Source organism: Sinocyclocheilus rhinocerous, unplaced genomic scaffold, assembly GCF_001515625.1.
Source record: "Sinocyclocheilus rhinocerous isolate Xijiao unplaced genomic scaffold, SAMN03320098_v1.1 scaffold7047, whole genome shotgun sequence".
In the NCBI taxonomy this organism is placed as follows: domain Eukaryota; kingdom Metazoa; phylum Chordata; class Actinopteri; order Cypriniformes; family Cyprinidae; genus Sinocyclocheilus; species Sinocyclocheilus rhinocerous.
In genome coordinates this window covers 1298-13307 of record NW_015651532.1, presented here as the reverse complement: position 1 = coordinate 13307, position 12010 = coordinate 1298, and the positions used below count along the sequence as shown (strand labels likewise).

General features: G+C 41.5%; 1 protein-coding gene across 1 annotated transcript; it reads right to left on the bottom strand.

Moving 5' to 3' along the window:
• Positions 1 to 4880: 4880 nt before the first annotated feature.
• Positions 4881 to 11550, bottom strand: LOC107713048 (E3 ubiquitin/ISG15 ligase TRIM25-like; the record flags this gene model as incomplete). The annotated part of the gene is made up of 2 exons (XM_016518466.1): positions 10999 to 11550; positions 4881 to 4976 (listed from the first exon to the last, which is right to left on the bottom strand). Coding segments are annotated over exons 1-2 (648 nt in total), but the record flags the coding sequence as incomplete, so codon positions are not given.
• Between the last annotated feature and the right edge of the window lie 460 nt (positions 11551 to 12010).

Below are 12010 nucleotides of genomic sequence, written 5' to 3'. Positions count from 1 at the left end.
ACTCTATGTATTTTAGTTAAAAACGTCTTAATGCTGGATTTGTTTCAGCTTTTGTCTTCTCCAGATGTTAACTGATGGACTGGAGTGCTGTGGATTACTTGTGGATTATTGTGATGTTTTTATCAGCTGTTTGGACTCTCATTCTGACGGCACCCATTCACTGCAGAGCATCCATTGCTGAGACACTGATGCAATGCTACATTTCTCCAAATCTGATGAAGAAACAAACTCATCCTAATCTTTCATGGCCTGAGGGTGAGGACATTATAAGCAAATATTCATTTTGGGTGAGCTTCTCCTTTGAATGGTTATTTAGCATGCGTGTAATGACTAGCAGGTTGTTACATGCGTGCTGTTTAACATGTTTAATGTTCTGTACAGATGTTGGTTTTCACTGGCGAACACAAGTCAGCCGGTGTACAGACGTCACTCATCTACACGTCAAGCTCTTGTTCATGTTCACGAGTCTCGTCTCGCTCTGGAGAGACACTGTTTTGTTGTCGGAGTGAAATCAACTGTGTTTGTTGAAAACTGAAATAAATGTGTCTACAGACGTTTAGAAGTGCTTCGCCTCTCAGTTTGTTCTGGTGCTGATAGTGTATGAGTATTTGTTTTTCTACTTGCAGTAAACGTTTTACACTTAAATGTTTAAATTATGTACACTTAGAACAAAACTCTACTCTTTCTACTCATCATTTTCTAGTCTTTCTGCTGCTGGAAAATAAACTTTGAATATTAAAACACATATAAAATGTATCCGGGATGCATAATATATACAGTCATATTGGTTATCTATCTATCCATCCATCCATCCAACCATTCATCCATCCATCCATCCATCCATCAGCAGTGGCAGATATTTGATATTTCAGGCAATATTTGTTTGTTAGTTGATTTTCTTATTTATTAATCAGTCAGCTTTGATTGATATTTCATATAACAGGCAATGAATATTTCTTTTAATCTGTATTCGCAGATATTTGATTTTTCTGGGAATGTACATTTTTTTAAAATATATTTGTACATTTAATTTTCTTTTTTTTTCTATTGGCAGATATTTGATGCATCAGGAGATATTTATTATATTTGACATTTTGGGCCATATTTACTTATTTATTAATTGATATTGGCAGATATTTAATATTTGGGCAATATTTCTTTATATTATTATTTGGTGTTGGGAGATATTTAAGATTTTGGGTAAATATTTATTTATGTTATTTATTTTTATTAATCAGTATTGGCAGATATTTCATATTTCTAGCAAAATTTTTGCAATTTCCATTTTTATTTTAATCTATATTGGAAGATATTTATTTCAGGCAATAATTGATTTGTTTGTTTGTTTATTAATATTGACAGATTTTAAAATATTTTGGGCAATATTTCTTTATTTTTACTTTTTTTTAAAACAGTATTTGCAGATATTTGTCAGGCAATATTGGATATTTTCCACCTGTTTTAAGATTTAGATGATCGTCTAACATCCATATTTTGTTCTGATGTTGATACTATATAAGTATTTATTTATTTATAAATAGTTTTACACCTGAAGAATTGAGTATTATTATTTTAAATGCTGTTCACTCGCATGAGATGAAGATTTCAGTCGTGTATCTCTGTAGTTCTACTCATCATTTTCATCAGTCTTTCTACTTCAGGAAAATGACTGAAAATACTAATGACATCATCCTGCTCTACACAGATTTTCATCCAATCAGAATCTCTCTAAGAATGTACTTCCTCTTGCAACAGACAAGCAGTAGCAATTAGCATATTCTGAGTCATGTGACTATAAAGTCTCAAAAATGAAATAAAAAATGAAGGTGCCAATATAGTCGAATCAAAATGGTGAAATCAAAACATTGGCCTTTCTGCAGAGCGCCGTGTTTTCTAAATGTCTGTTTTTTGGACTCAAACTCCTGGAGTTTGTGCTCTTCATGTGAATGTGCATCTGTTGATGTGGACACACACTCTTCTCTCTCGTTCACATGCAGTGAGTGGATCTGTGGATCAATGTTTGTATATGATGTGTGTGGAAAATCTGGACTGATTTTGTACAACAGCATCCTGAAATACAAGCCTTAATCCTCCAAACTGGACTCAGTTACAGGATTCCTCTCAGAAATCAGGTTTACATCCATTATGTTTAAAATATTAACACTTTAATTTATTTGCCTACTATTTTTTAACCATAGTACAGCAGTATGTAGTATGCAGTGCTGAACATGTCAAACAGTACGTCTGATAAGCAGACAAACAGGGGGTTTAATTTTTATTGCTGATAAAATTAACACTAGATTCAGGACAAGCCAAAAACACGGTTTGGGAAATGGATTCACGGTGTACTCGCTTGTTATATAAATTTTGAACACAAAAAAGTTACGGACTGCGGCTTTAAATTTTAAAGTTAAATGTGGCTAATGTACATATAATTTTAATTCAAATGTTGGAGGTCTGATAATGAGACAGACAGGGGGGCTTTGGCTGATCAGACTGGAAAATGAAGGGAAAGTTGAGAGCATTGCATTGTGAGATGCAGTATTAACACTTCCATGTTACTATTTCTGCAGAATGCACACAGTATGCATATTTTCAGTATGCATAGAAAAACGTGCATTTGTTGAATGAAATTGAACTTTTTTTCTTTCTTTTCCTTTTTGTTTTTACTTTTCTTAAATTAAAATTTTCCAATCTATCGGTTTCTATTGGCAGATGTTTGATATTTCGGGGCAATATTTATTTAGTTTTCTGTATTGGCAGCTATTTGATAGTTTGGGGCAATATTTTACTTTATTTATCAACAATGGCATATATTAATAATTAATTTGTTTGTTTGTATTGTCAGATAATCATTTGCATAAACTAATAGACATAACCTATGTCTGAATGTATGATGAATTGTGTTAATCTGTTACATAAATTTTTTTTTTCTTCTTTTGTCATCTGAGTACAGGCGGCTCTCATGTCTCAGTGTCCCAAGAGGCGGCTCTCATGTCTCATGTCCCAAGAGGCTTGATGCAGTGAATGTCTTGTAAACGCTGCTCTCTGCTGGACAGAAGCTCATCCTCTGTGAATATCAAATATATGAATATCAGCCTTTGAATCATGATGATGAGTGCCATTCTGTGTCAAAAGAGCCCGATTCTGCCTCACTCACAGACTGTCCTCTGAAACCTTCAGCGCTGCTTCATTAGTCCTCTCTAACGAGGGGAGAAACTTCTTCATGTCAGACACATTTCAGAATTATTTAATATATTTTATTTGCAGTAGAACATACAAAACATATTAAATATTTACGCTGATGAAATATCACATTTGAACTCAGTATTAAATTGTATATTATGATAAAAAAAAAAAAAATAATTACAAGAAATCAAAAAATTTTAATCTGCACACTAGGTTAAACAATGTCAGTATTATAGAATTGAGCTTCCATTTGTGGAAATGAAAATCCCATTTTGGGTTTTCGTGGTCAAGCCTGTAGTTGTGAAAACTTAAATTTTTTTTTGTGGAACATATCATTTACAAATACTTATTTTTAAAAATAAAAAAACCCCAAACAAAACAAAAAAAAAATATGCTCTTGCATATAATCTTTCCACATTTCATGTTTCATATTTCATAGCAATTTATTTGTTAACATGATTGATGATCAGTGGTTTTGAGTTTTTACCTCCATGATTAAGGTATGGACTAAAATATGGATAGAGTTTGTCAGTGAAAGTCTGATCAGTGAAAGAGTAGATATGAGATCTGGAGCCCACGTCATAAAAAGAAACCAGACCCTCCTCATAATCCACAAACACTCCCACAATCTCAGGTTTCACTCTCAGAGATAAAGAGACGGATGGACTTTCACAAGCTTTATACTGATTCTCATTCCTCAGAATCACAGCCCAGTATCCATTCACTGGAGTCAGTTTGAACGTCCCCTTCCTGTTCTTTCTTCCACATTAAAAAATATAGCACTTTAAGTACTTTATGCTAAAAGTATACTTTCTGTTAAACTGTGAATTTTGTTTCACATCTAAACGCATCCTAAAATTACACCTATTGTGTAGTCACTTCACGAAGCTGTTGTTTTCCATCATTAATAAATTAACTACTTGAATGTTAGAAATAATACATTTGATTAACATTACTGTAAATGTAATTCATGTAAATGTAAACACCCATAGATTGAAAGGATAATTAATACACAAGTCCAAACTGACCTTAAGTAAAACATTTCTACTGTATTTTTCATGAAAATCCAAATAGAACTTAGTGATTGCATATAAATATTATGTAAAGTGATCGTAGCACACTTTTAAGCAAAACAATTATAAAACACTTCTTGTACTACACTTAAAATCAATTTAAGTGTTAGTGCTAATTAGTGTATTAATTTATATTAAGTGTACTTAAGTAGCACAGTTTGGAAAATATACTTAAAACTATTACATTACCGATATATTTAGAATAAAATCTATTTAATTTAAACTTAGAATGACTATATAAAAGTGTACTAACATTTAACTAATTTTTAAATAATTTATAGCACACTAATAAAAGTAATCTATATATTTTTTTGCAATAGTACACTTTATTTCAATGTACTAAAATCAATTTAAATATCAGTGGTATTTAGTATACTTTTGCAATTGCACTGAAGTACTACTGAAGTAGAAATATACTTTTAATTAGTGTATTTACGTGTATAAGTTTGACTATTTAGCCCAAAAAATAAGAATGTACTACAAATGTACTTGCTGCTTTTCTCATCTGCTGGTCTCATGTTACTTGGTAAAAAACCCCCATTAAATTCAACACCTTCATCAATTATGCATTCAAATATTATGAAGCTTACCATTAATTTTAATAATTAGATCACTCACCTTTCTCATCTCTACTGAGTGCTGGATCTCTTGAATCTTCTTCATTTTGTTCTGGATCATCTGTTGCACATCTGTCTGTGTCTGAACCAGCTGATTCTACAAACAGAGAAAAATACAGACATTTATCAATGAATTTACTTTTTCATCTTCTGACAGTTTTCAGGGTAAAGCTGCGGTCACACGAAACTTTGAGCATGTGAAATTTCTTTGGAAGCTGCAGTGGCTGTGATATGACGTCACGCTCTGCAGCGTCATATGAGTATTCATACCCCTTCATTTTTTTCCGCGTTTTGTTATGTTGCAGGCTTGTTAACTGCTTTAAATTACTTTTTTCCCACATCAATCTACTCCATACACCATAATGACAAAGCAAAAACAGAACGGTCACAACTTTGTAAATTTCTAAAAATAAAAAAACCTGAAATAAGTACATTGCATAGGTTTTCATACCCTTAACTCAGTACTTAGCTGAAGCACCTTTACAGCCTCAAATCTATTTGGGTGTGATGTGACAAGCTTTGATCATCATCATTTGGCAATTATCTGCCATTCTTCCCCTCATCTCTTCACCTCTCAAGCTCTGTCAGGTTGGATGGGGGCAGAATCACATTTTCAGGTTTCTCCAGAAATGTTTGATTGGGTTCAATCCCAGGCTCTGGCTGGGCCACTCAAGGACATTCACAGAGTTGTCTATAAGCCACTCTTGCTGTGTGCTTAGGGTCATTGTCGGTCATTGAAGGTGAACCTTCTGCCCAGTCGGAGGTTCTGAATGCTCTAGTCTGGACTGGGTTTTCATTATGGCTATCTCAATATTTTGGTGCATTGAACTTTTCTTCTACTCTGATGAGTCCACAGCATGAGGCTGCTTCCAGCACACTTTACTTTTGGGATGGTACTCTGCAGGTGAGAGCTGATTTCCTTCAAACATGATGCTTAGAATTGAAGTTCATCAGACCAGAGAATATTGTTTCTCACAGTCTGAGGGTCCCGTAGATGCTTTTTTTTTTTTTGCTGTTTTCAAAATGTGAAGAAAATGAAGGGGTATGAATACTTTCGCGAAGCCTTCTAGAAGCTCAAAGAGGAATTCAGCACGGCCCCCATCCTCCGTCACCCTGATCCCCAATCTCCATTTGTGGTGGAAGTGGACGCATCCACCACCGGAATTGGGGCCTTGCTGTCCCAGCAGTTTGGTGAGCCTCCCAGCCTCCATCCTTGCGCTTACTACTCCAAGCCAACTCTGATGGTAATACCTGTGTCCTGGTGGTCATTGACCGCTTTTCAAATGCGTGCAAGCTAATTCCCCTCAAGGGTCTACCAACTGCCCTAGAAATGGCGGAATGCCTTTTTAACCACGTCTTCTGGAACTACGGCCTCCCAGAGGAGGTCGTCTTTGACCGAGGTCCCCAATTAATCTCTCACGTGTGGAAGGCTTTCTTCCTGTTAAAGGGAGTCATGGTGAGCTTGTCCTCTGGCTACCATCCCCAGACAAAAGGGCTGACTGAGAGTAAGATCCAGGAGCTCGGACGGTACCTCCGGTCATACTGCCACGAAGATCAGCACAGCTGGAGCCGCTTCCTCCCCTGGGCCGAGTATGCCCAAAACTCCCCGAGCCTCAGGAGATTCCCACCGTCCCATCTGACTATGTGCCATTCCAGGATGTCTTCAGCAAGCAGGCAACAACCCGCCTTCCACCTCATCGGCCATGGGATTGTGCCATCGATCTGCTGCATGGGGCAAAACCCCCCAAGGGTAGAGTATACCCTCTGTTGATCCTGGAGCGCAAGGCCATGGAGGAGTACGTCCAGGAGGCTCTCAAGCAAGGATTTATCCAACCCTTGACCTCATCTGCTGCCTCGAGCTTCTTCTTCGTGGGCAAAAAGGACAGGGGCTTGAGGCCGTGCATAGATTACCGTGCTCTGAACTCCCAGACTGTGAAGCTGCCATACCCACTTCCCCTGGTCCCAGCCGCCCTCGAGAAACTCCGTGGAGCACGCATATTCTCCAGGTTGGACCTGCGGAGCGCGTATAACCTCGTTCATATCCGGGAAGGCGACGAGTGGAAGACAGCTTTCATCACTCCATCTGGCCACTACGAGTACAGGGTAATACCGTATGGCCTGGCCAACTCACCGCCCATCTTCCGAGGCTTCATGAACGAGGTGTTCCGGGAGTTCCTCCATTGCTTCGTGATCATCTACATCGATGATATCCTCATATACTCCCGGAACCTGGCTGAACATCGCCACCACGTGAAGCAGGTCCTCCAAAGGCCCCTGACAACACCACCTTTACCTCAAACTGGAGAAATGCGAATTCCATTGCTCCACGGTGCAGTTCCTCGGCTATGTCATCGGGCGGGATGGAATTCAGATGAACCAGAAGAAGGTGGCCCCCATCCTCCGTCACCCTGATCTCCAAGCTCCTTTCGTGATGGAAGTGGACGCATCCACCACTGGAATCGGGGCTGTGCTATCCCAGCAGTTTGGGAAGCCTCCCAGCCTCCATCCTTGCGCTTACTACTCCAAGAAACTGTCCCCAGCGGAGCAGAATTATGACATCGGGAACCGAGAACTGCTCGCTATCAAGTTGGTTCTGGAAGAGTGGCACCACTGACTGGAGGGAGCCCACCATTCATTCACGGTGATCACCGATCATAAGAACCTCCAATACTTGAGAGATGCTAAGAGACTCAACCAGTGCCAGGCACGCTGGGCGCCGTTCTTTACGCGGTTCAATTTCACCATCAACTACCATCCCGGAAACCACAACTGCAAGGTTGATGCCTTGTCTCGTTTGTACTCACCAGAGTCACCCACGAAGCCAGAACCCATCCTCCCTCCAGCCCTTATCGTCAGCCCCATCCAGTTTGAGCTCTCTGAGAACATCCGTGCCGCCACCCTTACCGAACCTGCTCCGCTGGGAGGCCCAGAAGGGAGAACTTGCGTTCCCACGTCACAACGGCAGACCCTTCTGGGCTCTGTTCATAATCTACTGGGCTCTGGACACCCAGGCAGCCAACGGACCCTCTTGCTCCTCCAAGCTCGGTACTGGTGGCCCAGTATGATCCGGGACGTCATCCGGTACGTCCGAAGCTGCTCCGTCTGTGCCATGTCGAAGACTCCTCGTCACCTCCCCGTAGGCATGCTTGTCCCACTGCCCATTCCACAAAGGCCCTGATCCCATATCGGGGTAGACTTCATCACTGACCTCCCCAACTCTGATGGTAATACCTGTGTCCTGGTGGTCATTGACCGCTTTTCAAATGCGTGCAAGCTAATTCCCCTCAAGGGTCTACCAACTGCCCTAGAAATGGCGGAATGCCTTTTTAACCACGTCTTCTGGAACTACGGCCTCCCGGAGGAGGTTGTTTTTGACCGAGGTCCCCAATTCATCTCTCACGTGTGGAAGGCTTTCTTCCGGTTAATGGGAGTCATGGTGAGTTTGTCCTCTGGCTACCATCCCCAGACAAAAGGGCTGACTGAGAGTAAGATCCAGGAGCTCGGACGGTACCTCCGGTCATACTGCCACGAAGATCAGCACAGCTGGAGCCGCTTCCTCCCCTGGGCCGAGTATGCCCAAAACTCCCTGAAGCAGAACACCACCGGGTTAACCCCGTTTCAGTGCATACTTTGCTTCCAGCCCCCGCTCTTCCCGTGGACAGAAGAGCCCTCGGAGGTTCCAGCTGTGGACTACTTGTTCTGAGCGAGCGAGAGAGTGTGGGACTCAGCTCACATCCACCTCAAACAAGCAGTGCGGAGGCATAAAACCTTCGCAGATGCTCGTCGCACTGCTACTCCCACCTACCAACCTGAAGACAAGGTATGGCTGTCCACCCGGGATCTGCGCCTCTGCCTGCCTTGTAAAAAGCTGAGTCCCCACTACATTGGTCCGTTCCCCATACAGAGGCAGATGCACAGCTGGAGCCGCTTCCTCCCCTGGGCCGAGTATGCCCAAAACTCCCTGAAGCAGAACACCACCGGGTTAACCCCGTTTCAGTGCATACTTTGCTTCCAGCCCCCGCTCTTCCCGTGGACAGAAGAGCCCTCGGAGGTTCCAGCTGTGGACTACTTGTTCTGAGCGAGCGAGAGAGTGTGGGACTCAGCTCACATCCACCTCAAACAAGCAGTGCGGAGGCATAAAACCGTCGCAGATGCTCGTCGCACTGCTACTCCCACCTACCAACCTGAAGACAAGGTATGGCTGTCCACCCGGGATCTGCGCCTCTGCCTGCCTTGTAAAAAGCTGAGTCCCCACTACATTGGTCCGTTCCCCATACAGAGGCAGATCAACGAGGTCACCTACCAGCTTCAACTCCCTGCAAGGTACCACATTCATCCTACTTTCCACGTGTCACTCCTTAAACCCTTCTCTCCCTCTGCACCAGATCCCAACGAGATCCTGGACCAACCCTCCATCTACCATGTCCGGGACATTCTGGATTCCCAGCGACAGGGTGGCCGGCTAGAGTACCTCGTGGACTGGGAGGCGTACGGACCGGAGGAAAGATCCTGGGTGGCCCGGGACGATGTGCTAGATGCCACGCTCTTGGAGGAGTTCCATCGTACCCATCCAGGTCGTCCCGCACCCAGAGGCCGGGGCCGCCCTCGTCGCCGTGTTAGGGCGTCAGGAGCCGCCCCTGGAGGAGGGGGTCATGTCAGCGAATCCTTGCAGTCACAGTCACCGCCATCACCACAGTCACCTGCCAGGACAATCACCAGATCCCAAACTCCGGAATTCTGATCACCCACACCTATAGCCACTAATCAAGCCTCCTATATCTCTGCACTCGTCATTCCCTCACTGTCCGGTCTACAGTTCATCTCCCTGAACCAAGCCTGACTCCTCACCTGTTTACTCACCTGTGTTACTTACCTCTAGATTCTCCGACGTTCCCTCGATCCTGTTCACCTCCGTTCCTGTCCTTCTCCCGGCAACGTGCAAAAGACCCAGCATCAGTCACAACAGCTAAGAACCCTCGAACTGTTATTCTGTGTGCTTTTCTCACCTGCTATCCGCTGCCACGATCTCATCCTGCATACAAGTCAATAAAACCATCTGTTTGATCACTTACCTCTTGTCTCTGGCCTGTGTTGTGACCCATATGTAGTGATTTTCAGTAACTGTTGATTCTGGAGATCTTTACAAAAATATTTCAAACCTGTAAGACTCTGGGCATCATGCTGTTTTCATGTTTATTAATGTTTCTTCATATAATGCAGGGATTCCCAAACATTTTTGTCAGCAAAACCCCTTTGACATGAAATATTTACTTAAAATGTATCTGAGGAAGTGAATATTGCAATAATGTAACACATTTGCATGTTTACAATTTGATGACACTTAATGGTCACATTGACGTGCAGGTAAACAAATTAAATATTTCTATTTTAAGTGTTTAAATTTATTTTATAATTTTGATTTCATTAATTATTAGCTTTTATCAACTCACAAACCCTCTGCAGTTCTTACATTAAGCCCAGTTTGGGAAACCCTGCTGTAATGTTTAATGCATTTTATGATGTTGAAATCAAAAAGTGGAATATATTTTCTTTCTCTTTGCTTTTTTTAATATATATAAATATGGTATGTTTTAATGGTAAGTTTAAAACTAACCCTAATCTAAAAAGTATATATTACCTAAAATGAGTAACCATTACATTACTAATTACAGTTTTCATAAGGTAATCTGTAATCAGTAACTGTCTACAGTTTGTAAGTAATCCACCCAGCCCTGCACATAACAAATAATAATAAATCCAAAATGTAAAACTTACAATCTACTCCACTTTCCTGCAGAACTGCGGTTTTAAATTTCTGTTCTTTTATTTAAGCTACGAGGTCATGCCATGACTTCTATTGGTCACATGGTTTTCATACAAATTCACCAAAGTTCCCCAAAACTGAATTTTGGAATGCAGTGAAATGCGAAACAACTTCGCAGGAGCTTGTGTTTGCTCTCCTGCATTTGCATATGTATGAATGGAAGTCAATGGAACGAAACATGTTGTGTGACCGGCCCTTATCATTAAAAAGGCAAAACGTTCTTCAACATGTCAACACAGAGAAAAGAAAACTGCATTTCATGGGATCTTTATAGTGTTTTGTTTGTATCTCTTGCCTTCTTCTTTCGACTCTCCTCCTCTATAGGAACAGTGTTGTGAGTCCTGTGGTCTCCTTCAGTGCAGAACAGACACACACACATCTGATCATCTCTGCAGAACAGCTCCAGAGGTCTCTCGTGTTTCTGGCATATATAATCCTCCAGATTTTCCACAGCGTTGATCAGTGTGTGTTTCTTTAGACTTGGGACTCTGTGATGAGGCTCCAGGTGAGTCTCACAGTAATAGCTTTGACACATCAGGCAGGACTTCACGGCTTTCTGCTTTCTTCCATCACAGATGTCACAGAGCACCTCAGATCTTCCTAGATTGAGCTTCTCCTTAAAGTGCTGCACAACCTCTCTGAGTGTTGTATTGATCTTGAGATCAGGTCTTCTGCTGAACTTTTCTTTACAGAGTGGACAGAAGCAGGTCTGTGTGTTTGTCCAGCACTTGTTCAGGCAGGTTCTGCAGAAGTTGTGTCCACATGGAGTGGTGACTGGATCAGTGAACACATCCAGACAGATGGAGCACTGGAGCTCCTCATTTAGTGGACCACTGGAGGATGCCATGCCTGAAAAGTAAAGTAATGACACTATATCATCTACATTGCTAAACAGAGCAGTTTTGATAATACTAATGATGTGCATCGAGTCATTTAGTTTGTGTATGGATGTTGCATTTTAAGTTAAGTGAAGTTAAACTTTATAGTCCGTTCTGCTTGTCACAGAGCGGAAATTTTTCTTTGACACTGGTGACATAGATACATCCACATTAATACTTAAGAAACACATCACACATTAAAAACGATTCTAACAAAAAATTTTCATGACAATGTAAACTATAAACCATTGTTTATATCAAAGTCAAAGCAGCCATAGAGCAATATGTGACAGAAGTTTCAGACTGGAAGTTAGGACAGAGTTGATGAATGTCAGTCTCACCGAGTCTATAAGCTCCGCCCCTAACTTCCTGTCTGAGACTGCTGGTCTGGTGTTTCAGGTCTGGTGACTCTGTGGCACTGCAATGGGA